The sequence below is a fragment of the Rhizopus delemar genome, genomic scaffold, assembly GCF_000149305.1.
Source record: "Rhizopus delemar RA 99-880 supercont3.3 genomic scaffold, whole genome shotgun sequence".
Classification (NCBI taxonomy): domain Eukaryota; kingdom Fungi; phylum Mucoromycota; class Mucoromycetes; order Mucorales; family Rhizopodaceae; genus Rhizopus; species Rhizopus delemar.
The window spans coordinates 2928881-2954383 of record NW_027137829.1 but is presented as its reverse complement, the minus strand read 5'-3'; the positions used below and the strand labels follow the sequence as shown (position 1 = coordinate 2954383).

The 25503-nt window shown below is 34.8% G+C and overlaps 11 protein-coding genes and 1 non-coding gene across 12 annotated transcripts; 6 read left to right on the top strand and 6 right to left on the bottom strand.

Annotated features, from left to right (window-relative positions):
- Positions 1-179: 179 nt before the first annotated feature.
- Positions 180-2990, bottom strand: RO3G_05342 (uncharacterized protein; the record flags this gene model as incomplete). Its single annotated transcript, XM_067659932.1, has 5 exons — positions 180-1198; positions 1387-1512; positions 1597-2715; positions 2790-2907; positions 2973-2990. The coding sequence occupies 5 exons, from the start codon at positions 2988-2990 to the stop codon at positions 180-182; spliced, it is 2400 nt and encodes a 799-aa protein (XP_067516033.1).
- A 1406-nt stretch (positions 2991-4396) lies between these two features.
- RO3G_19056 lies at positions 4397-4469 on the top strand. The gene has a single exon. It is a non-coding gene; the product is annotated as a tRNA-Arg (tRNA).
- Positions 4470-5351: 882 nt separating this feature from the next.
- On the top strand, positions 5352-6572 carry RO3G_05341 (uncharacterized protein; the record flags this gene model as incomplete). Its single annotated transcript, XM_067659931.1, has 2 exons — positions 5352-6110; positions 6234-6572. 2 exons carry the CDS (start codon positions 5352-5354, stop codon positions 6570-6572), a joined length of 1098 nt encoding a protein of 365 aa, XP_067516032.1.
- Positions 6573-7102: 530 nt separating this feature from the next.
- On the top strand, positions 7103-9650 carry RO3G_05340 (uncharacterized protein; the record flags this gene model as incomplete). Its single annotated transcript, XM_067659930.1, has 2 exons — positions 7103-8770; positions 8904-9650. 2 exons carry the CDS (start codon positions 7103-7105, stop codon positions 9648-9650), a joined length of 2415 nt encoding a protein of 804 aa, XP_067516031.1.
- A 2837-nt stretch (positions 9651-12487) lies between these two features.
- Positions 12488-12888, top strand: RO3G_05339 (uncharacterized protein; the record flags this gene model as incomplete). Its single annotated transcript, XM_067659929.1, has 2 exons — positions 12488-12614; positions 12668-12888. The coding sequence occupies 2 exons, from the start codon at positions 12488-12490 to the stop codon at positions 12886-12888; spliced, it is 348 nt and encodes a 115-aa protein (XP_067516030.1).
- A 754-nt stretch (positions 12889-13642) lies between these two features.
- On the bottom strand, positions 13643-16762 carry RO3G_05338 (uncharacterized protein; the record flags this gene model as incomplete). Its single annotated transcript, XM_067659928.1, has 1 exon — positions 13643-16762. One exon carries the CDS (start codon positions 16760-16762, stop codon positions 13643-13645), a length of 3120 nt encoding a protein of 1039 aa, XP_067516029.1.
- Positions 16763-17218: 456 nt separating this feature from the next.
- On the bottom strand, positions 17219-17410 carry RO3G_05337 (uncharacterized protein; the record flags this gene model as incomplete). The annotated part of the gene is made up of 1 exon (XM_067659927.1): positions 17219-17410. One exon carries the CDS (start codon positions 17408-17410, stop codon positions 17219-17221), a length of 192 nt encoding a protein of 63 aa, XP_067516028.1.
- A 423-nt stretch (positions 17411-17833) lies between these two features.
- Positions 17834-18865, bottom strand: RO3G_05336 (uncharacterized protein; the record flags this gene model as incomplete). Its single annotated transcript, XM_067659926.1, has 1 exon — positions 17834-18865. One exon carries the CDS (start codon positions 18863-18865, stop codon positions 17834-17836), a length of 1032 nt encoding a protein of 343 aa, XP_067516027.1.
- Positions 18866-19924: 1059 nt separating this feature from the next.
- On the top strand, positions 19925-20185 carry RO3G_05335 (uncharacterized protein; the record flags this gene model as incomplete). Its single annotated transcript, XM_067659925.1, has 1 exon — positions 19925-20185. The coding sequence occupies one exon, from the start codon at positions 19925-19927 to the stop codon at positions 20183-20185; it is 261 nt and encodes an 86-aa protein (XP_067516026.1).
- Positions 20186-20893: 708 nt separating this feature from the next.
- On the top strand, positions 20894-21597 carry RO3G_05334 (uncharacterized protein; the record flags this gene model as incomplete). The annotated part of the gene is made up of 2 exons (XM_067659924.1): positions 20894-21167; positions 21236-21597. 2 exons carry the CDS (start codon positions 20894-20896, stop codon positions 21595-21597), a joined length of 636 nt encoding a protein of 211 aa, XP_067516025.1.
- A 2301-nt stretch (positions 21598-23898) lies between these two features.
- On the bottom strand, positions 23899-24120 carry RO3G_05333 (uncharacterized protein; the record flags this gene model as incomplete). The annotated part of the gene is made up of 1 exon (XM_067659923.1): positions 23899-24120. The coding sequence occupies one exon, from the start codon at positions 24118-24120 to the stop codon at positions 23899-23901; it is 222 nt and encodes a 73-aa protein (XP_067516024.1).
- An 813-nt stretch (positions 24121-24933) lies between these two features.
- On the bottom strand, positions 24934-25233 carry RO3G_05332 (uncharacterized protein; the record flags this gene model as incomplete). Its single annotated transcript, XM_067659922.1, has 1 exon — positions 24934-25233. The coding sequence occupies one exon, from the start codon at positions 25231-25233 to the stop codon at positions 24934-24936; it is 300 nt and encodes a 99-aa protein (XP_067516023.1).
- Between the last annotated feature and the right edge of the window lie 270 nt (positions 25234-25503).

The window sequence follows — 25503 nt, the reverse complement described above, 5'->3', positions numbered from 1 at the left end:
CTGCCAATCCAATGCAGTAGGCATTTTCTTTCTTTTTTTTTTTTGTTTCTTATTTTGTTGTCTCTTCACAAATCGAATAAAAATTTTTAAAGAAAAAAAAAAAGAAAAAACTATTGCATGGTTCTTTAGTAAAATATATAATAAAATAATAATAGTGTTTTAATGGCTTGGTATATTTGTTACATAAAAATTCGTCTTGGCAGAGCGAGAGTAAGAAGGTGATTATCAACATAAGGGCATACAGCAACAGGATTGAAAATTCTGTAGATTGGAAGTATATTGTTGCTTGAAACTGGATCAAATTGATTCTTCCACACTTGGATGCCAGTACCATCGAAGGTGGGAAAATGTTGAGTCGCATGGCTGTACCAATTGACGAATGCAAAATAGTGAATGGAATTGTTGAATGAATGTGAGAAAAAAAATGATATTTGGCCAATTCGTAGTTGGTTGTTCATAATGGCTTGAATATATGATGATGATGATGAATGATTGTCGGATTGTTGGTAACGTTGTCCAAGCAAGTTAATTTTTTTAAATGATTGTATATTTGTATTGATCGTATTGGGCATAGGTATTTCATAAGTATTCATATAGTAGTTTTGTAAGATTTCATAGTGTTCGATGCATAAAGTTTGTTGTTTGATGTTGATTTCTGAATGAAGGGCTTGTGGTGGCAGAGGCTCACTACCAGTAATTGTCAGGTTAAATAGACTTGGTCCGTCTATGAATTGAGAGTAATCAAATGGCGTTAAACCACTCTCGTCATTCGTAACCTCGCCTATTTCCTTTATGAAGTTGATCAGTAGAAGCATGCCTTGATTGTTGGTGTTAATGAGGGTTGGTAATGAATGGATAAGGTCTTGTGTGTGGATAATTTGTGTAAGCATAGTAACATATGTGGTTTCAAAGCCTGTCTTGTAGTTGATGTTGATTTTTTTGACATCGCCATTCAAGCGTTCAAAGCCATAGAGCCAAAAGGCATAGGATGGACCAAAGTCCAAACAGCATTCTTTCAAATGTATGTGCATATGCATATTTGGTGTTATTGATTCTTTTCCATATAGTCGAGCACAAGTCTTGCCAAAGGTCTTGAATAAGGAATGTGCAGCATGTATCTCTTCTGTTGTAACTACAGGACCAGTTACCAATCTTACTGCTTCCACGTAGCGCATCCAATTGGCAAAATGCTCACCAACTAATCTTTGCTTCAGCAGAAAAGGCGAAAGCACAACACACCACGTTCTCCATTCATCAGCTTTCATATTACCAAAGGTACTTTCAATCTTGCCTTTTTCGTTTTTTTTTTTTTTTTTTTTTTTTTTATAACAAAAAATTAGTGTTCAGATTTATTATAGAATAAGTTCTTTTACGCTCGTTACATACTTTTTGGGATTTTAGAGTACTGTGAAGGAATGATAATAGAAGCTGATTCATCAGCCATGGCTTTGAAATCAGATGTGGTAAGCAGCCCGTGATCTACCCAAACTTCAACCATTCGTTTTGGCGTACCTAGAAATAAATTGTGCATGGGATCAACGGTTGTCAATCTCACGACATCAAAATACTCTAGTCGGTGAAGTTCACTCCATTTACTTCCTGTGTTCGTCTGCAGGGTTCGTTGTTGCGTAATGTGAGTGGCATTTAGCCAAGCATATGCTTCTTGGCGCTGCTGGGTATTGTTTCGCAGAATCCAATGCTCATCGTCAAAGTCTGAAAAATCTGGCTTCGTTGAATTTGCACCAGTACTGATTCGCGAAAACACAGTCGAACATTTGTTGCAGGCTTTGTGCGCGGATTGACCCATGAACCCAGCTACTTTGCGAGCTGCTGGTATATCACAGTTAACGGACATCAAAGCAACACGTACCATTTCACCGTTTCTGTTCTGGTACGTTGGCATCATTATACCTCCGTACAAGGTATTCAGCTCTGCAATCATTGGTCGCATGAAGTTCTGGAGCTGGTCATCCGTGGGCTCGCCAGGCCCAGGAATCATACCAACCAGGATGATGTTGGAAACCTTCATCCTGGAACTCCTTGGAAGGTTGTTGATTGTGAGATATACACCACCACAAGAGTAGTGCATACCATCACTAGGTTGAAACCAATCAACGTTCAATGAAACCATTAATGATCGACTTCTATTTACGAATGGTTCTCCAGCCGAATCAACAAGACTGTTCCACACTCTACCATCGTAAATATCGTAAAACACGCCTTCTTCCACATGCCGATGTCTCCATTCTTCGATTTCTGTTTCGAATGTTGGACGAACAAAGAACTTCTTCAACGTTTCGACAATTGAGTTGTACGGAAACTCGAGGACAGGCTTGAGGCTGCTACCAATAAAAAGTGAATTGCCGCATGGGTGCTCTTGTCTGTGAGGATTGTTCGCAAACCTAATAAAAGGGCATTGCCGGGTATGCAAACTTCCTGTGTCGTAAACACTTCTACAAAGAGAGCAGACAAGGAAACGGGAGACACCACTACTGGCAGAGGAATAATTGACCATGTTACGAGCAGTGGAGATCTTTGTAGGAATCTCCATACCATGGCCAAGAGCACGAACAAAGAAGGAAAGAAAGGCCAACAAGTCTTCACCGGCTTTCACCGAGAGGTGCTTTGCTTGAAAAAGCACAATGAACAACAGCAAAAGGTGATGAAGCTGCTGTTCATCACTCATTCTTTCCTCTTCGTCAATGCTCATTCCATCTATCAGATTGCAAAATAGAATTCAATGAATAAAAACTTTCTTATATAAAATGCTTTGTTGACTAATAATATACCTTCACTTTCTGGTTCAGGAATTGCTGAAGAGTATTCAATGGTTTCCTCCTCGTGGTCATTAGTTTCATTTGCTCTTCTTGATTCTGTTTTTTTTTTAACATTAGCACGGTTGTATTTCTGTTGGAAAATAAAAAAAAAAAACCTCTGTTTCTAACTCTGTCGATAAGTACATGGCCTCTTACAGTTCTCTTTGCAAGCATTCTATATCCATTGGGGTGTTTGATGCATTCAGAACAGGTGCAAACAATTTTGGTAGCGTTGAAGTTGTTCATGTTGTTTATAGTTTTTAAATTTGGAAATAGCAAAAAAATAGGTAGAAAGAGAAAACGTGCCTGATAAAAAAAACATGTTAAATTTCAAAAAACAAAGTCGGTGCTTAAAGTAACTTTTTTTTTTCCCTGGCTTTGTTTCATGGAATACACTAGATGCTCAAGGTACAAAAGATAAAAAAGAAAGCTCAAGTTCTGGTCAAATGTAAGTTTATAAAAAAAAATAATAGCAACCAAGTCTAATGTTGGTTTCTTTTTTTTTCTTACATTAGGAATTCCTAATGGGACACATTCGGATGACGAACATGAACCTCATGAGCAAAGTTGTTCTTTCCAATACGATAAAACTATAAGAATAACAGACTTTATTGTTGCTTGTTACTGAAAGGTTATTTTTGGTAAAGAAAGTTGCCATTGCTCACATCTCTAATGGCTAATGGCTAATGGCAAATTACACCCATGTGCAAACATAAAGTAAGTAATGAACTAGTATAAGCTTAAAAAACATATATTCTTTTATATTATTTGTCATAAAAAATAATAAAGCAATCTATTTACTTGATAAACAAAAGTGTTTTGTATGTATTTGTTAATTATAACTGCCTTGTAACAAAATGTTAGCAGAGCTTCTTTATTTTTTATTCTTTTAGAATATACACGTATTCTTTTTTTATAATGTAAAAGTAGTTTGCATTTCTATGAAGTGTACTTGTTGTTAGATGATTGTTTTCATTTGAACAATGAACTTTTTATAGCTATACTCTTTTCTTTTCTTTTTTTTTAACTTCGTCTTTTTTTTTACCAAGTCTTTTTTTACCAGGTCATTTTTTTCCCAAACACGACTATTTTATTACGTTTTGTAACACGTTTGTAATGATCTAAGCTAAAAATCACAAACCACCTTCCTAATATGTATTCTTCTGAACAAAATAATCGCAAATTGCTTTTGATTTCCGCATTTTGCCCTCAAAAATAAAAAAAGAAGACATCGGTCTTTCAACAGTAGAGGGGAACAGGCTTACCAAAAAAAGATCATCTGTAAAAAAAACAGACACTTTTTTAAAACATGAATAACTTTATGAATACTTACCCTACAAAAAAAACAAAAATATCATTAAATTTCTTTATTTTTTTCGCACCTAAATCTTTTTTCAAAATTCAAAAATGACCAATACAACGAAAGTTACATCTTTTCTCCAAAACCCATAAATATCTGTTAACCAAAAAATGTTCAATCTTGCGATATGCTTTATCCAATTGGAACGATTATTTGCAGTGGTGTTCATTTGGGAAAAAGAGGTGGTCCTGGCAAACATAGTACATATCACAATATGTGAGGGGCTATGGCCCAATGGATAAGGCGTCTGACTACGAATCAGGAGATTCCAGGTTCGACCCCTGGTAGCCTCACATTTCATTTTTTGGTGTGACGCAGTTGGTGTAACTTTTGCTGAAGAAAGGACTCAGTCCTAGGAGGGACTCAGTCGAAGGAGGGACCTCAGTCCCTAAAGATAAACAAAAAAAAAAAAAAAAAAATAGTGTGACGAAGCAAATAATAATATTGATGCCAATGATGACTGCGTCTTGTGAATCCCTATACTGAATCAATTCAAATTTTTTTTGAACCTTATTCAATATTTGAACCTTATTTTAAAAATCAAATCTTATTTCAAAAGTCAAACCTTACTTCAAAAATCAAATCTTATTTCAAAGGTCGAACCTTACTTCAAAAATCAAATCTTATTTCAAAGATCGAACCTTACTTCAAAAATGAAACCTTATTTTCTTTTGTCTATATAATAGACAAGTTTTTATTTCTATTTTACTTCACTTATCTTAACTTCTCTTTGTTATATTATTTTTATATAAATAACCAATAAATCAAGTATTTTTATCTCTGAATCTGTTGGTATAACACTCTTAAAACACAAGCAAGACAAGTCCCTTGAAGCAAATTATCTTCATTGTAAACATTTTCAAACCTTTTATTAAACTACTACAAGCAAGTCTGATCTACTTAACAAGATCTGGTGGTCACTCATAACAAGCGAATCCATTATCAATACTTTAACTCAAGTCTTATTTTTTTTATTCTTTTTATCAACTTTATTCTATTTCAAAACCATAAAACTCTTACAAGCCATTAAAGGAAGGAAAATTACATTTGGTGGTCACTACGAGGGAAATAAATTAACAAATCAAGAAATTAAATCAAATCAAGAAATCTATCGAACTAATCAAAAGAACTTAATCAAAATCGAATCAACAATATCAAAACACTTACTATCAACAATGGCAACGACAGAACCTATCGCGTTGGTGCAAAGCAGCAACCAAATTCAAGGATACCGTCCTAAACTAATCGAATTCTATGGCTATGAAGGCGAGGACTTTCGCCATTTTCAAGAGCTACTGGATTCCTACCTTATACTCAGCAACACACATAGTGATAACCGCAAACTCGCTATTCTCAAATCTCAATTACGTAGAGCTGCTAAAGTCTACTTTGAAAAAACTATACTCAAGGATCGTCCACAAGTGACCTACGATGAAGCTATGGAACTTTTGAAAAGTCATTACATTACTCCTGAGTTAATTCAGAATTACGAATTGGAATTCAATGATATGATCCAAGGAGAACAAGAACACCCTCAAATATTCCTTTCAAGATTACGTGAAGCTGCTGACTTGGCTAATATCACTAGCGAAGCCGTAATCGAAAGCCGCTTTCGCGCAGGTTTATTAAGGGATATCAAACAATTTTGTATACAAAGTAGTGCTAGAACATTTCAAGATTGGTTAAACCACGCAGAAGGTTGGTGGAACGCAAACCGTCCACGCAAGATCGCAATGGTTGACAACCCATTCATACCAAGAAATGTAAATCACGCACTCATATATCATGATGATGGTGTCTATCATCAGCGATACCCGACAAATGATCATAACATTGAACTGATTGACGCAAACGAAGGTCCTGCTCAAGTAATCCCAATCTCTAGCTTACATCCTTACGGAAGGGTTAACACTGTAATACCTAACCCTCAGATTGTAAGTGGGCCCAACCAGTTATCAACATTGGAAATTACTCGTAATAATTATCATGCCCAAAATTACCCATATCAAGTTCAAAGGAACAATGGAGCATATCATAGCCAACATAATAATTAACAGGATTTGGTTAATCTTATTCAACAAACCATCCGAAATGAATTGGGTAATCAACAACAGTATCAAAATCCGGTTAGAAATTACAATCGTCGTAATCGCTACAATGATAATCATCAGAATCAACACCAAAATGGCAATAACGGTTATAATACTAACGACCACAACAATAATATGTATAATAACAATGGTTACCAACGTAACGATAATAATTACGGAAGACAAGACTATAGCAATCAAGGACGAAACAGAAATAATTTCAATAATCAAACTTATCGCACGCAACAAAACAGGCCACCCACGCAACAGCCTCAAACACAACAATCTAACCAGCCAAAAAACTAGTTGGTTCGGTTGCTTTCAAAAATGAAAGTAATGGTCAATCGAACAACCAAGAATATAACAAATCCATTAATAATCAGTCCCATAACCTCAATGCACTTCTCACACAAAACGAAACTTATTTACCATCCTTTACTCACGATTTGTATGCAGCTGTAAGACCAGAATACCCACCTGAAGTCACTACAAGCATCCCATATGAAAAACCAAGCAAAAATACACGAGAAAGGGTCAGAAGGTCAACCACTAAAGCCAAAGGTAAAGTAAATGATGCTGTTTCTACACAACCTATCATTACGCATCAACCCATAAGCACACAACAACCATTGGTTCCACACCAGCCTGTTGTCACACGTCAACCCGAAGCTATGGAAACAGAACAAATAACGCAAACTAGCAGAACGGTCAAGAAGCCAAAAAGAAAAACAAGGGCACCTCCATTAAAATATGACATTGTGTCGGATGTTTTAAATAAAAAAGCAGATATAACTGTTGGAGACCTTATGGTCGCAGCACCTAAGTTGCGAAGAAACATGGCTGCAGCTTGTCGTCCCGTACGAATCCCCGTTGAAGTCACTAATCCAGGAGAAACTATGGCTGTTATAGAAGATGAAGATATAAACACCACAGCAGTATACTCTAAAGTTAATATTGGAGATAAATTTATCAAGGCTTTAATCGATTGCGGTGCAGCAAAAACATGCATGTCTAAAGCCCTCGCTGACACACTTGGCTTATATATTGATGCTGCCTCTGAAAGTATATTTACTCTAGGAAATGGAACCAAACAGCCTGCTTTAGGAATTATATATGACGCACCTATATGTGTCAAGGACAACATGATCATCCCATGTACTGTAGAAGTTTTACCCTCTTGTCCCAATCCACTTATTATTGGCAATAATTGGTTAAATAGAGCCAAAGCCAAAATTGACTTCAATAGCTCGACATTAAAGGTGGCATATAAAAACAAGAAAGCTGAATTAGAAATATCTTTTTTAAGAAAAAATACAACATTGCCGAAAGTCTCAAGCTATACTCAGAAGTATGAACACCCTATCAGCCTCACCAACTCAAAGGAAACCAAGCATGTACGTTTTGAAGCAGAAACTCAAGATGATGACGATAGCACAGATCAAGATGAAGAATCTGAAGAGAGCTCAGACGAATCGGTAGAAGAAGAATTAGAAGATGAAGAAGATGAATCGCTTCTACTATTGGAAAACGATAAAGATGATGACATAAAAATATTAAATCAAGGAAATGATATGCTACTGAAAGCTCCTTCACATGGATTAACTATAGCAACAAATACTTCAAAAACAATATGGGTCAGGAAGTCGAAGAATGAATTGAAAAACATGATATACAATTTGGAAATAACGAATCTTAAAGTAATGGATGCCATGGGATATTTTGACTCTTGCTTAAACCTGGTCACAAATCGTAAAAGCATAGAGATACGAATATACAATCGATCATCAAATGATATACTATTGGACCCTGACGAAGAAATCGGCATTATTGAAAAGATCAATCCACAGGAAGACTCCATAATACAAGCATATAATGTTGACACAAATCCTCACTTATATGTAATGGAAATGTCTGAATCAAATAATACAGAAAAGAATGAAGAAGGCATGCTGCTAGAATCAGACAAATATAAGAAAATTGAAATCGGAGAAATAAGTCAAGATATTAAACGAGGTTTACAGAAGTTACTAAAGAAGTACGAGAGTATATTTGACTGGGATAATAACACAATTGGATACACAAACTTGATAAAACATAAGATCACGATAAAAGAAGATACTATGCCTATAAGTCATCGACCTTATCGTATGAGTCCTATCGAGACTGAACATCTGCAAAAAGAATTAGATAAATATTGTAAATTGGGTGTAATTGCTCCATCAAATAGTCCCTGGGCAGCCCCTGTGATATTAGTTAAAAAGAAGAATGGCGAATACAGAATGGTGATAGATTATAGAAAGTTAAATGCAGTAACAAAGAAAGACGCTTATCCCTTACCTCGTATTGATGATTTGCTGGATACATTAGGCAAGGCGAAAGTATTCTCAGCTTTGGATATGCGAGCTGGATTTCATCAAGTGCCCCTGGAAGAGGATAGCAAAGAACTAACAGCTTTCACAACAAAGTTTGGTACATATCATTATAACACACTGCCAATGGGTCTTGTAAATTCCCCAGCAACCTTTCAACGACTAATAGATTTATGTTTTCGACCTCTTATCAACAAATGCTTAGTCGCTTACATTGACGATCTAAACGTATATTCTCTCAATTATCAAGATCATTTGCAACATTTAGAACAAGTGTTTCAATGCATCCAAGTTGCAAATCTCAAAACTAAATCCGGAAAAGTGTTTCTTTTTCAAGGACCATCTCAAGTTTCTTGGATATATTGTTACCAAAGAAGGATTACAAACAGACCCCAGTAAAATTCAAAAAATAGTCGAATATCCACAACCAAGAACAATTAAACAAGTCCGAGGGTTCCTTGGAATAGCATCCTACTACAGACGTTTTATTAAAAACTTTGCGGCTATTGCGAGACCACTGCATGATCAAACGAAAACTACAAAGAAAATCCCTTGGACAAGTTTAACTACTGAATCATTTGAAACGTTAAAGAAATTACTTACCACTGCTCCTATTTTGTCAAGACCTGATTTCAACAAACCATTTATACTAGTAACCGACGCATCCAAATTAGGACTTGGTGCCATATTAACCCAATTGGATGAAAATGGTCATGAACACCCAATTGTTTATGCAAGTCGAGGCCTCAAGTCTACTGAATCGAATTACGCTCCTACTAAATTAGAATGTTTGGCAGTCATATGGGCAGTAAAGTTATTCCGACCCTATCTACTAGGAAAGAAGTTTACTGTGATTACCGATCACTCAGCTCTAAATGGGTTACTAAAGACGCCAAACCCCACTGGAATAATCGCCAGATGGATTACTATCTTATCAGAATATGAATTCGAGGTAAAGTATCGACCTGGAAGAGTCAACGAAAGCGCCGACTTCCTATCTCGACTTGGATACTAGAAAACTCAACACTTATGTGGAATAGGCGTGTTATTTCTCTCGATTAATAAAAGTAATAAAATAAGTCGAAAAATCGATGAGTCTCTTGAACCTCTTTATTGAGTAAGGACGAGAGAGAGAGCCCATTCAATACAAACTACGTCTTAGAATATAATAATGTGATTTAGGGTCCGAGGTAGTACGGTATAAATTGTGTGGGCTGTTTATCGTATATAGCACTTTGGGCTATATATGATATACAGTCAAATTATTAGTTGAAGAATCTTTTGAGTGATCTCACACGACATTAAGAAAATTATTAAGGTAAATACGACATGTATGTTTGAGTGTAAGTGACCACCAGATCTTATTAAGTTGATCAGACTTGAATTGAATAAAAAGAGTAAAGGTAAAGTAAAGATAAAATAAAAGGGATTTACAATGAAATATAAGTTTCAAGGGATTATTGGTTCTTCCTATTTGTATAAATAAAATAAAGAGATAATTGGATTCAAAGGATATTTATTATGATAAAGTAAGGTAATGTAAAATAATAGGTAAGATAATAGGATAAGATAATAATAATAATTGAAATATTTATAAAAAGATACTGATATTTATATGTTTTTTGATTTTCATATTTTTATGCTGTTTTTGGTTTTTCTTTTGTTTTCTTCTTTTTTTTGTTGTCCTTGAATTCCTTTGCTATTAGCATAGCATCGTTTGCTATTGTGATAGCATCTCTCCTATAACCATAAGGGTTTCCTTTTTCGTGTTTCGTGTGTTACAACAGAACCGATAAAAGTTTTCCGAAAACTTTTGATATTTCCAAAAAAAATAATAAGTTACTTAGACCCAAAAATAATGCAAAAAGTAGACTATGTTTGCTGAGCGTCTACCGAGAATTGAACCAACGCCTTTAGAATGAGAAGCCATTAGCATAACCCAATAACCACAAATGTTGATTTGCCGATGATATGTGCTATGTTGGTCAGGACCGCCTCTTTTTTCCAAATGAAACACCGATGTGTCCGGGAGAAGATGACCGGAATAGACTAGAGTATGGACCGGAAGGTTATTTGACCCTGAGTGGTGGTCGTGCTGAGACTGAAATGAAGGTGGAAGTTAAGGGTCCTAAAGAGGGTCCTTATCCTAATGCTTGATCAGTCGCTAATGAAGATGGTAATGGTGGCCTTATGTATTTTTTGAAGAATAATGGTGGTCCCATTAAATTGTAGATGTATAACGGAGTGGCTAGCAGCCAATGAAAAGTATAAAAGGATGTTTGATTTTTATTGAATAAACGATATACAGTCTTCTCTTTTCTTTTTATTATATTTCTTTTTACACTTACTTTACGCCTTTAAAGTCAATACTAGTTCTCTTTTTCCTGGTTACTGTTTTAAATTTCAAGCTATTCAAGGTAAAGCATAATCAGGGGAAAAGCATATATCACCGATTCTCGTTTCGCAAGCCTTTTTGTCATACAATTTTTGGTTTTTGGACACTGCACCCAAACCTGGTTATCCAAATTGATAAAGGTGATCTTTTTTAATAGTGGTAATTCTATTAAAGGAATGAGAACGTGGATTTCAATGTTAGAAGCCTGATTTTTATATCAGAAGAAAGCTTGAAAAAAATAGATTTTAAATCTATAAAAATAAACAAAAGTCTATAATACGTTTGTTGAATAAAAAGACATTGTATTTTTTAAAAAAATAAACATTTTTCTTTTGTGCTACATGATGCCATACAAGATTACAAATTGGGAAGACCATCCTTTTTCAACTTCAGTGCAAGGTTTCTTAAATTCAACAAAGACCCAAAAAGCATTTCTATTGGCGTATAAGCTCGGAAATTCAAGTGATTGAGTCGTGGCGTTCTCTTTTTAAGCATTTTTCAGCTCTCATGTCGTATTTTACCAAAAAAAGACTTTATTAAATAAAAAAGGCGATTAATTTTAGTGACAAGTGAGCAAAAAAAAAAAAAAAAAAAAAAAAGAAAGAGAAAAGGGATACATATGAAGAAGAGAGATGAAACTCTTATACAAGTGTACAGTATTGCTATAATAATAAGTATGAAAGCATTTGTTTACAAGTTAAATAAAAAAGAATATGAATAAAGTAGAAAATTTAAAAGATTGAATAAAATAAATAAAGAAAAAGGACTCTTTTGGTTCTAAAGAAGTTAAATTTGTTTTAAAGCTGGAAAAGATATGTTTTAAATAATAAGGTTATGAAATAGAAAAGACAAAGTATTTTTGATAATCATTTTTATTTTTTGAGAGTAAAAAAAAAAAAAAAGTGGTAATGGAATGAATGTCTGTTATGCTACATGTCTTGAGATTTCTATGGAAAAAATTAAAAAACAGAGTACTTCAGAGAAAGAAAAAAAAAGTTGTAATGTTGAGATGTTGAAATTGTAAAAAAAAAAAAAAAAATTACATTCCCAGCATTGACATTACAAAAGGAATTTCTATTCATTGTACTGTTTTAACTTGAATGAAAAACGCAGCGTTTTAAATTTGGGTTAAAAAAAAAAAGTATTTTGAAATTTTTTTTCATTAAAAAATAAAAGTGGACCAAATATGGCGAAGGTGAAAAGCATCACACAGAAATCTAAAAAAAGATTCAAAGCCCACAATATAAACGGCAAACTTACTTTATCTGCAACCAAATCTACTATCCAGCGATTGTTGGTATGATGTAAGTATTTTGGCTACACCAATCATAATGCTTTGCTTTATTTTTAGATTTTCAACTGAATATCAATTCTCCTTGGCTATTGTTTTTGAAATCATATATAAACGCGTAAAATAATGGATCAAGCTTATAAAATAATCTTTTATTATATTTACAATGAATTCTTCAACCCAATACAAATTTAAATGCTACTGTAGCCAATGTTCTGAAGGGAGAATTGGCAAGTACCAATTGGTTGCTCGATGGACCCTTGCTCGCCATAAAAAAAAGGAAGCTGCTAAAGGTAGTTCACTTGCATTTAGATAATATTTTTACTGACGCGTTAAATATGCATAGATGAATCAGAAAAGGTCCAAGAAATTGATGCCAATAATGAGATGATTGTAGCAAATAAAAGCGATTCTGATGATGATAGTGCAGAAGACGTTTCAAATTGGGAAGTGATGGAAAATGATGAAGTGAATGTATCTGATAGTATGGATATTGTTGAATTTGATACAGTGGCTACCAAAACCGTTCGCACAAAACGTATTTTTTCCTTTCTGAATCTTTTGTGACCTATTGCGCATAAAAGGTACCATATCTAATACATATTTCCTAAGAGTACAAACTCTTGGCTTTCTGATGAAGTATAAAATGTCACCCTATGCGCACCCTAGCTCGTACTACGGAGAATCAAAACTCAAAGGCACATTCGAACGGTTTTGGGGCTGTTATGTCCTGGTAAAGTAAAAGAAATAACAAAGATAAACCAAAAGAATACTTTTTGAGACTGAACTTTATTTAAGACAATCTTGATTGTTAAAAAGAAAACATTACAAAGTCTACTATTTATATTCTTCTATCAGTTGGCGGGTAAATGAGTAGTTATGAGCGTAGATCCAATCATTGACACGTTTGATTGAATAGTGATCACTGAATCGATTATGAAAATTTTTAATTCGTTGTTTTTATATATCTTATTGTTCTTTAACTGATCTGGGAGAATTGTCCCGTCTTCATTGAGAGGAAAGATATATTTATATGAAATGCCTCCAGTCAGATCAAAGTTGACTAGGTACCTGATCCATTATTATTCATTTACAGAAATGATGAATAGTAAAGATCATGACTTATTTAGTATTCATGTTTACTTCATAGAATGAATCGAATAGTGATAGTTTTATATAAAAAGAAGAAGAATATATTTTATTTAATAAAGATTTAGATTATTATCTTTTATCAATTTTAATATACTTCTTTTAGTTGTGATTATTCAATGTCCGTTATGATCAGACTCTGTTCTACAACATAATCCCCTCCCAGGTATAACTAATACCGTCTAGATCTTTTAGAATTTATATTGCCATTTAATTTATTACTACTTGTTGTAGAAGAGTGGCTGTTTTCATTAAGATCCGTTCTGGTCTTTCGTTTGCCTGTATGAGAAGTATTTATTAACTTCACGTTATTAGATTTTCCTTTATTATTTTGAAGGTCATATCTATATTTAATATCTTCAGGAACTATACCAACTCTTTGCCAATATTCAGTAATGAATTTAGGATCGGTAAAGTTAGAGGCAGGCTCCCAGGTATCATCGCTCTTATCATAGCCTTTCCATCTGCACTTATAAAGATATTTGCCCTTAAGCTTTTTATGTGCTAAGATGGCTTCTACCTGATAGAATTTATCTGTTGATATAACTTCATCTTGTGAGATGAGTTTTAATGCAGAAGGTGGGTGGTTTTTAGATAACAATTCACCCATTTCATCTTCTAGTACATACGATCCTCCTTGAGTAATTCTTTTTACTTTATAAGGTCCTTCATAGTTAGGATCTAACTTATTGGTTTTAATATTTACTTTTACCATTACATAGCTATTTTCAGGGATCGTAATTAGTTTATGTGACGCATCAAACTTTTCCTTCTGATTGTTTGTGATTATTTTTGTACGTTCATATATGGCAGGGAATACAATCTCCGTCATTCTTTTTATATTGAGAAGGAGTTGTTTATTTATTTCTTCTTTAGTTGCCTTATTTTTTTCTTTGCTAAAATCTTCAAAGTCATTCATGTTACGACCGTACATTAAAGTGAAGGGTGGCGTCTTAGTACGTTCATTATGTTTACCATTCAAGTAGAGTTGTGTAGAAGGAACATATAAATCCCAGTCTGCTTTAGCACCCTCGATTTGTTTCTTTATTGCATTTACAGCAGTTTGTACCCAACGTTCACTTACTCCATTAGCTCTGGGATGATAACTAGATATGAGTCTATGGTCATAACCAGCATTTTCAGCAAGTAATTGCATAAGCTCATTTACAAATTCACCACCATTATCAGATTGGAGTACACGAGGAAAACCATAATTAGAGAATACATCGATTAATGTCTTTACAATCGTCATAGACTGTTTATCAGGGATAGGTTTCAATATGCAGTAACGTGTAGCAATGTCAACCATAATCAATAAGTAATTGTTGCCATTCAAGGAAGTTTTCATGGGACCAGCTAAGTCAATGCCCCAACTATCTCCAGGTAATGTGGCAGTAATGGGTCTTAGAGGATTATAACCCTTTTTGATTATGTTAAATTGTTGGCATGAAATACAACTCTTAACAAGTTCTACGGCTTCATTTTTCAGATTGGACCAATAGATACCTTTACGTTTTAAGGCATGGTAAATTGCATCAGAACCAAAATGTCCTTTAATATGCTCACGTAGAAGAAGTAGTTTACGTTCTTCTGGATCCGGAGGTGTCATGTATTCACCTTTGTCTTCACTGGGTAGTTTTACTGCTGCTCTATTCAAAAGATGAGACTTATCCCCTCCCAGTTCATTGACAGGATCTTCAATTTCATATAGACGAGAAAGTGTGTCAGGGAGAATATTATCTACACCTGGTAAATGAACGACTTTAAAATCATATTGGAGTAGTGTATCGAACCAATTTATGAGCATAGCGTTAGCAATCTTTTGCGTATGAAGATAAGTGAGTGCCTTATGATCCGTATACAGGGTAAATTTGTTTCCCCATAAATACTTATGGAACCTCTTCAGAGCATATACAACTGCTAATAATTCTCGCTTAGTAGCTGAATAGTTACGTTCACTTTTAGATAAAGTTTTAGCTATCATAGAGATATAGTGTACTTTCCCATTTATCTTTTGATACAGAATGACACCTATACCAACGTTAGAGGCATCGGTAGCGACATAGAAAGGTTGATTCATATCAGGGTATGAAAGAATTATATTTTCTAACAATACTTTCTTTAAGTTGTCAAAACATTGTTGGTGCTTATCATTCCATAACTTAATCAATGATTTTTCATTTCTTAAGGCATCCAATGGAGCTAATAATGCAGATGCTTTAGGAATATGAGGACGAAAATAATTTATGAGTCCACAGTATCTCATTATATCCTTTCCAGTCTTGGGGACAGGAAACTCTTGCACATTAGCAACTTTACGAAGGTCAAGAGAAACACCTTTAGGAGATATTCTGAAACCAAGTAAATTAATTTTGCGTTGAAAGAATGTACATTTATCTGGATTTAACTTGAGATTTACTTTAGTAAGTTTATCGATTACTTGCTTCAAGTGTTGCTTATGCTCTTCAATGGAAGTAGATGCTACAACTATGTCATCAACAAAACATTTAGCAAAGGACATGTTTTCTAATGCGATGCTCATAGTTCTCTGCATTACACTGGATACATGCTTTAAACCAAAAGGAGTACCAACAGGTATATACTGTACAGAGTTCCAAGAGAAAGCTAATTTGTGTGCATGCTCTTCATTCATTTTTAAAGAGTTAAAAGCAGATTTAAGGTCCAAAGTGGAATATACAGTTGCTCCTTTCAATTCCTCAAATAATTCAGAAATTTTAGGTAAGGGCATTCTGTCAATTGACTTTAGAAGAGCATTAACATGTCTGGGATCATGGCACACACGGTAACCAGTTACTTCACCCTTAGCATTGGTCTTCTTTACTACAGTCAAAGCTGAGTTCCACTCGGTGTTAGCAGGAGCTCTCTTGATTACACCATTCTCCAGCCATTCATCTATCTGATCTTGTACTATCTTATGATATGCTAAAGGCACAGGATATGGACGTCGATAAGATGTGACACCTTCAGGAGTTTCAATCGAGACAACAGATTCCGGTATAGTACAAAAGGAACCTTTAGGTATTGCTTGATTTAATTGGATTAATGGTTTAATGTAGTTTAATGCTTGTTGATGTTCATTAGATGAACCAGCGGGGCAGTTCTCTAATTCAGACATCTCATCATCAACTTTATTCAAGAGTTCACTAAAGTCATTGAATTTATGCTCAGGTACTTTGGAATTGTCTAAAGATACTTTACTATCATCCCATTTGTAAGGAAGACCAGTAAGACCAATACCAAGTTTACTCATAAAATCAGTACCAATACTCATATCATGATCATTTGTTAAATTCATTACTTCAAAGGTATGATTAAAACTTTTTCCATTACACTTAATGTTTACTTCAGTTAAACCAATTCTCTTAGTAGTAGAGTCAGAGTCAGCTAACTTTATGACATTATTATTTTTGAGGAGGGATAATTAAAAAATTATTTTGGAAACAAAATTTTTTATTTATAGAGGAAAAATTTGCTCCCGTATCCAAAATTGTGATGGCTTTTCTATTGTTTACAAGTATAGGAAAAGTTATAGAATTATCATGAGTACTTTTAAAGTCTCGAGTAACTATTAATTCTTTTTCTTTTTTGGACTTACAGTCAAGTGCCATACGGTTGAGAGGGCTGTTTGTTTCACATTCATCCTCTTCATCGGGTACATTATTTTCAGTTCTTACGGCCATTCGGTTTATATGTACAACATTGGTCCTTATTATTGCTATTATTATTCTTAGCATCGTAAGAACTCTTTGCACTTATGACCTTGGAGCCAATCCTTGTGGCAGTAAGTACATGGCTTGGGCTTATACTTTCCCTTATTTGCCATAGGTGTCTTGAACTTGTTGGCCAATACTTTATTAGTTCCAAAAGGAGCTTTACTAGTATTACCAGCATTACGAGGTGTACGTTCATCATCGTTCATAGGACGAGCACGTTTATGGGGAGTCTTGGCAGCAAAAGCAGAATCTTCACCAGAGGCAAGTACCAAGTCGATGATTTGAGTTATCGAGCTAGGTAAGCGAGAACCAAAGTGAGAGGATATCGCTAGTTGCGCGACAGACTTGACAGATGCTTTTAAAGAAGCAAAATACAGTGGCCAGCAAAACCCGTTCGCACAAAACGTTATTTTTTTCTTTCTGCACCATTTGTGGCTTATTGTGCATACTGGGCACTATACTTAGTGCATATTATCTAAAAGTAGAAAGCTCTTGGCTTTCTGATGACGTATAATATGCCACCCTAAGCGCACCCTAAATCATAGTACGGACAATCAAAAATCAAAGGTACATTCGAACGGTTTTGCAGCCATATATTTTGAAAGCAAAATGCGTTAAAATTAGTTTATTTAATATCCAATATACAAGCCATCAGCCTCAATAACTGCACGACATCGATCGGGCATACTTTTAATAAACCTTTGGCATTCTTCAGCCGTGATTTGGTACCAAGTGTGTCCTATACGATCCCATAGCTCATGTATACCACATGGAGGGCAGTCATAATTTTTAAACAGCCGTCTTTTAAGTAATTGCCACATGTTTTCAATTGGGTTCAAGTCCGGTGATTGTGGTGGCCATTTCATTACATAAAACTCTTGCTCATTTAGCCATTTTGATACGACTTTAGCTGTATGTTTGGGGTCGTTGTCCTGCATAAAGATAAATTTACTCGTAGATTTTCCACTTTCTTCCATATACCAGGCCAAAGACTTCATCAAGTCATCTTGTAAAACCTCCAAATAAACGTCCTTTGTCATGTTCTTGCCCACATCCACAATATAGCCTGGACCGTACCAGCTAATGCAGCTCCATACCATTATAGAGCCTCCTCCATGCTTCACTGTCTCACAAACCTGGTGCTTTTTTAACGGTTGGCCTGGCACTTTCCATGCATAAGACTTCCCGTCGGACCCAAAACGGTTGACTTTGGCTTCGTCAGACCATATGATGTTCATCCAATCGTTTACTGTCCAGTCAATGTGCTGACGAGCCCATTGGAGCCTCTTCTTTCTATTTCTTTCATTAATTAAAGGTTTCTTTGGCCTGACAAATGAGACCAAACCAGCATCTCTTAACGCTCTACGTACAGTATTTACAGAAACTGACTTGCCCAAGTTCTGCTCTAACGACTGCTGTGGTTGTACAGCATTTTCGAGACCATCTACTGTTACAGCACGAACGAGATGCTGCTGTTCCCGCTTAGTGAGCGCTTTTGGCCTACCACCTTTGTCAATTCGAGCAGGCAAGCCTAACTCCAAACGAATTTTATGAACAGTAGAGGATGATACTTTGACTAACTTTGCAATTTTATGATAAGAAAAACCTTGACGAAGGTAAAACTCGATAGTGTTCTTGCGATCTTCTGTTAATGGTTGCATGTTGGGTAATTACTTGGTAGATGTCGAGATGTCGAAATGAGAATGTGCGAATGACAAAGAAAAAAAGGCAAAAAAATAATGCGCAGTGGTGAATTAGTAAGCAGCGAAAGTTCTGGAAGAATTGGAGGGTGCAGTGACTGCGTTTATCGCAATCGAAGAATTCCTCAAGCGTGGCCCCAAAACCGTTCGAATGTGCCTTTGAGTTTTGATTCTCCGTAGTACGAGCTAGGGTGCGCATAGGGTGACATTTTATACTTCATCAGAAAGCCAAGAGTTTGTACTCTTAGGAAATATGTATTAGATATGGTATCTTTTATGCGCAATAGGTCACAAAAGATTCAGAAAGGAAAAAATACGTTTTGTGCGAACGGTTTTGGTAGCCACTGTAAACCTTTCTGAATATTTCTTATGGATTAGATTGTTATTTTTATTAATAATATTTTCTTTTTATATCATTTGAAAACATGCGGTATTTCAAAATTTTAGCTGGCAGTCCTTAAGGAAAGACATATATTGAAACAAAATTTTTAATACCATATGGTAGAGGACAGAGAAAAATAACAGTCACATATTACGTAATCAATATGAAAGAGCCCGTACTATAACATAGGTGCCTCTTCTCCCTTATTCATACTCTAAAACTATACCTCCACTTAACGCTAGAAAACGAGCTTATCTTAAAAAACATAGAAATGAGACGAACCAATTTGCCCCTCATTTAAGAGATCAAGACTGAGATATGAGCGATTCTGAGCTTATAGAATTAAAGCAGACTTTTGATTTTTAAAATCAGGGCAGTTCTCTAAAAAATAGAGAGCATAGCAAATTGGATTAACTCGAGCTAGAGCCCCACAATGCAACTTCCATTTCTTGCCTTCCAGATCATGTCCAATCCATAGACTTCTTTCCTCCAAAATTTTTCTTATTCCCTTGAAATAACGTACTTTTGTTGTTTTCAAATTGCCCTTCTTATCCCTTATCTTGGAGGAGGTGATCATAAACTCTGGTCATGTTTTTGAGTTGTATCCTAAATACCATTGCGAATGCAATTGGATAGAAATGTATTGGGGTGCAGCAAAGAGAGAAGCTCGCTTGAAATGCGATTACTTCTTTAAGTCTCTTGAGGAAAATATCGATTCCTTTTTGGATAAAACCGGCGATCTAGCACACATACGTGGGTATTTTAGGAGATCAATGGACTTTATTGAAGCTTATAGTCGATGTACTGATGGCAGAGAAGTTGTTCAAGAGATGAAAAAGTTTGTAGTGAAAAAGTATTTGTCTCACAGAAAAGTCAGAGTGTCTTCAGATTTGGTATAGTTAACAATAAATATCATTAAATCTAGGCTTTTTTTCTAAGAAAAAAACGTCATTAAGTCCCTCTAATTTCAGGAAATAAGCAATGTTTACACTAAATGCCATGAGATGTCTAAAAAAAAAAATTGAAACAAAATTAAAATTTTTCAGGTTTAAAGCTTTGGTGGCACGTTATGCTAGTGTTGGAGATGTTTGGTTTATAGCATAATTTATTATTTTATTATGTCTACCTATAACACATATCTGGTAAATTTCTTGTCGACTTTCCGACAAATTCATAATTTCCAAGTTGCTACCCTCAAGACGGTTCGGGCGGCAGTTGCTCATCTTCATGACAATCCACCTGGTATCAGTGAAGATTCTTTAATTAATTCCTATTTGGACTGAAGTGTTTTAAGTATTAAAAATAAGAAAAAGAAGAATTAACGAGACCGAACAATAGTTCTAAAGTCGAATACTTTTATTAAAGAAAGATTCCAAGGCTATTTATATTAGTTGAGCAAGACCTGAGATTAAATGACAAGAGATAGTTACGACCGATATGATTTGACATGTATAAGAAAAAGTTTATAAACTGATGTAAATAATCAACTGTTGAGATGAAAGTGAAACTTGGCTGTTCAAGGCAGTTGGTAATTATCAGGATCTATTCTTATTCAAACTCATTTGTAAAGATTTAGCTTAGAATGATAAGACTGTTATCTTATTGACATGGACTCCCTCTCTAGACAGGCTCCTCCAATTTCAATCCATCGAGAACAAGTTGATATGACTCCTTCTTTGGATTATGCTCGTTCTATTCCATCTCAATCTGGTACTTCTGTCAAATTATGGCAACAAAAGTTGGCTTTTCTCTTAGCTATGGCTGCATTCTTAAGACCATCTGACTTGGCTCGAATTCCCTTTTCCTCTTGTGAAGTTCGTGAATCCGATGGATGTCTTAAATTTCAGGTGGTCTCTCCCAAGGAAACTCGCAAGAAAAGACGTATAATTAAACCTTTTACTGTCCACATACAAGAGATCAAGAACTGTGTCCAGTCCAATGTTTCATAGCATTGCGAGATCACCCTGATTTACAAGCCCGTCCTGAAAATTCTACGTTATTCATCAAGTCCAACAACATCCAACAGCCGTTATCTGCCAGCACTGTGTCGTCTTGGCTTCACCGTGAGTATATCTCTTTGTCCACATCGGAATCTCGGGTTTCTATTCGTTCCTTGGCGTCTTCTAGAGCTCTAGATCAAGGTGTCTCCATGGACTATATTGTGACTCTTGGCAACTGGGTTTCATCAGGTACTTTTCAAGATCATTATCAACGTAATCAAATGGCTATGGTCGATTTTACTTCTACGGTCCTCTCTAGTTCCAATGATGATGAATTCTTTGATGCTTCAGATAACTTTTCTCTGGATTAGCATAATAACATTTCCTATTTTGTTCTGACGGTCTCAAACAAGCCTTAAGAGAATTTTCTGGATCTAGAATTGAAAATTAGACCTGAAGAACAAAATAGGAAATGTTATTATCCCACCCTTCATTTTTATTATCATTATCTTTTAGTATATGGTTTATTTTCCCTCCCTTCTTTATCTTATATTTTGACCGAGCTTAAATTAGATTAATTGTTAAAAAGTTTGTTTATTTCACCCTTATATATCTTTGGAATGCGCTATAAAATAAAAGTTTAAGAAGGTTCTAGCATAATAACATTTCCTATTTTGTTCTTCAGGTCTAATTTTCAATTCTAACCAAAATATGTAATCTGTAAAAAAAATTGAATCGATAGGGGGAATTTTATTGGTAAACAATTTTTTTTACCAGCTTGAATTGTACATGCAGATTGTAAAAATGTATTAAACATATGAAGAGAATGTCTGCTTCAATGATGAAACGACATGCTCATTTACACAGGTAATTACTGGAAGAAGCTGATTTACCGACAGCTCTAAAAGTTTGCTCAATTGGGAGTTGTTTATGACAGGGATCTCCACATCATTACCATACAAGTTCAGTATTGATTGGAGTATTTTGATTATTTTACCTTCTGACTTGCATTTTTGTATTTGATTCTCGATGAATTTTTTTTCAAAGAGCCTACAATTTCATCTTCTTCTATATTACTTTCTTCATGATCAAATATTTTCAATGCAGTTTCTCGGAAAACTTCGGACATAGTCTTATAGTCAGATATGTCATGGCCATTATCACATTGGGAAAGAGTGAAGATGTTGTAGGGGCACAAAGTATGGTTATCGGTTATCATGCATGCAGCTCTTGATCGGTTATACGTACTACGGTAATGAAAGTTGGTTTGTATTTGGCGAGTTTGATATAGGAAATCATAAGTGATTATGGTGTGGTTATGAGGTTCCATCATAAGCTTCTTTGCTTTATTCCAAGACTCTTTGTGTATATAAATTTTTATATTTCTTGACTGTTCGTTGCTGGAGATAGTAAAATGATATGTGGATGGACCAACTTCTGGTTCATAAGGACTATCAATGCGGATACTAGATGTTACCAGTGAGTTGAATGTTTTTGTACCAAGTATAAGTTTTGAGCCATGATTGTCGATGTAATAGACGAAGATAAAAAGAAATAAAAAAGCACCAAAACGATAATTACTTTGAGATACTTTTTATTCTTGATTATATCCAAGTTAAAGTTGTCCTTTTTTCAATCAGGATTTAGGTGGAATATTTATATTCTTTTGAATGATAATTCATGGGGACGATTGAGTTAAATCAATTGGTTCTTTCTTGATGTTTCATTCTGGATTGGGGCATTGTCATCATATCTTGTTCCATGGAATCTTATCTTGTATAATTATATTATAAATCGTTGTTCTAAGCTACTAGTGTTGCATTTATAAATAGTCATCCATGGAATCGTTGTTTAAGACGGCACTTGTATTTTGTTCCTGAATGGTTATTGGGTTTGAGTAAACTCGGTTACTAAATAAGTACAGAAAGACTGAAACCTAATAATGGAGACAACAGGAGCTATTAAGGCACCAATCGGATTATCGATAGGATTATTTCTCAATCATTCGTTTAGATCAATAAAGTTACTATGCAAGAAAAGCAATATTCTATTCTGACATACATAGTCTCAATGCAACTTAATACATTGGATCATAAAAGAGATTATGCAAAGACTCATTACTATAACAAGTTGGTATTATATATGCAAGACATTCATTACTCTTTATGATATAATTCATCGTCAGATCTTTATGATTCAACTATGCTAGTGTTGGAGATGTTTGGTTTATAGCATAATTTATTATTTTATTATGTCTACCTATAACAGTCGATAATTGTTGTCACCCAAATATTCCGATAAGGGGATCGAGGTGGAGGAAGTGAAGAAGATGGCTGTTGTTTTGATTTAACTGTGAAATCTTCCCTATGTACATCTACTGACCTCGTCCTTCCATAAACTTCATGACATATTACCAAAATAGCTTTGCTATTGATCACCATTATCATCCCCGCAAGAAGAGCCGAGCAAGAATATTTGATATGCTTCTTAGTACTCCAATCCGTATTTAATAGGATGCACATTTCTTCATCAAGTTCCTGGAATTCATTTGGATTAAATAGATTACGATAAACACCTTTCATTAGCACATAATCAAGTTCCACTTCTATTTCTACAGGTTCATTGTCAATCAATCGGTTTTTTTTTTTTTTTTTTTTTTTTTTTTTTATGTCTCAAGCAACAACTGAAGCACTTTGGATATCGTTTTTTTGTATTTGTTGGAATTGACTTTCGTGCGCAAGTACATTAAGTTCTTCACCATCACTGTTGACCATGCTAACAGGCTTCAAGTTGACTGAAGAAACCACCTTTAAAACCATCTCTTCATGAGGCTTCTCAAACAATAAAGCACCACATGCATCCAAAACGGCAGCATCATACTTTCGTTTTTTCATTGTCTTGGTTCTTTCATTGAAAAGAGCTGCTTTACATTTTGATTTTAGTATATGAGATTTTATACCTTCTCTAGTCAAGTGTTCTTTATTGCAAAAAGGACATTGTAAATGATCATTTTCTCTTTCTATTACAACCTTTTCACAAATTCCTGAAAACCCAGAGCCAACAATTGTAGATTTGAATGTAAATTGAACGTACCTTCAACTGTTGCGGTGATAGTGCATTTTTTACAATGCCTTTCATATTTATGTCTTTTGAGGGTGTCATTTGTATTGAAGTTTTCTTCACAATCGTTGCATGTTAACATTTTGGGAGATCCAACCAAGCAAAAACAAAAAGGACCCGACCAAGCAAAAGCACAACGCAGTGTAAAAATTCGGATGTGGAAGAACCAGTTTGATAACTGTTTGAATCATATTCCAAATGTTTTTATTAAAATAAAGTGTGAAATGACCCTCTCACAATCCACGAATTGAACTTCAAACAACCAGTGAATTTTTTTTTGGTAAAACCCCCAATATTTATTTGAAAGCCCGTACTTTTTTTCGCAAAATCCTCACATTGGGAATGGAACGACTGTATTATCAAAAAATTCTGAAAATACTGTGAGGGTATTTTTTCAAGAATAGCAGTGTCTCCGACGCGGTCCCCTCATTTTTTTGGGGGGAAGGGACGGATGGTGAAATACTTTGTTTCTGGAAATTTTTAAATCCCGCTTTCCTGCTGATACTTTAACGCTTTCATTTGAATGATATATTTGTAGTAAATTACTTTATTATTAATTCAATAGTAAACAAAAAACATTTCAATAATTAAATCTGATTATCTGCGACTAACTTGCACATTTGGTTGATAGAAAGCTTGTCAGAAACTCTTCTGAATTCAAGAAATTGTGCAGCTTCTTCACAGCTTATACCTCTTTCATTTGACAGCGACTCTATTTTCTTGTACAGTGGAAGACGTCTAGTAAAGAACCTAGACTCGGTTCTGTTGTCTACTTTGCCCCAATCTGCACCGTACTGCTCTTCCATAGACTTGATAGATGGCTTTCCAGCAAGACCAACAGAGTATTCTCGCCATACATCTGTCACGCTTATCAAACTTCTACTCATTTTGAATGATGGTAGACCTCTTGAGTTAGCAGTACTTGGGGAAGGAATAGATGACAGCGGAACAGAAGAGGAAGGAAGGATGGTTGATGTTTGTTGAATTTGTGTATTCTTGTTTAGGATAGGGGGTTTTAGGTAAAAGTAGTATAACAACAAAGATAAAGAAATACTGCTAGAACTTGGTATCTCTTTATTAAGTTAAGATAACTAAGATTGAATATCATTAATTCTACATGTAATAAGTGAGAGTATTTATAGACATGATACGGATAA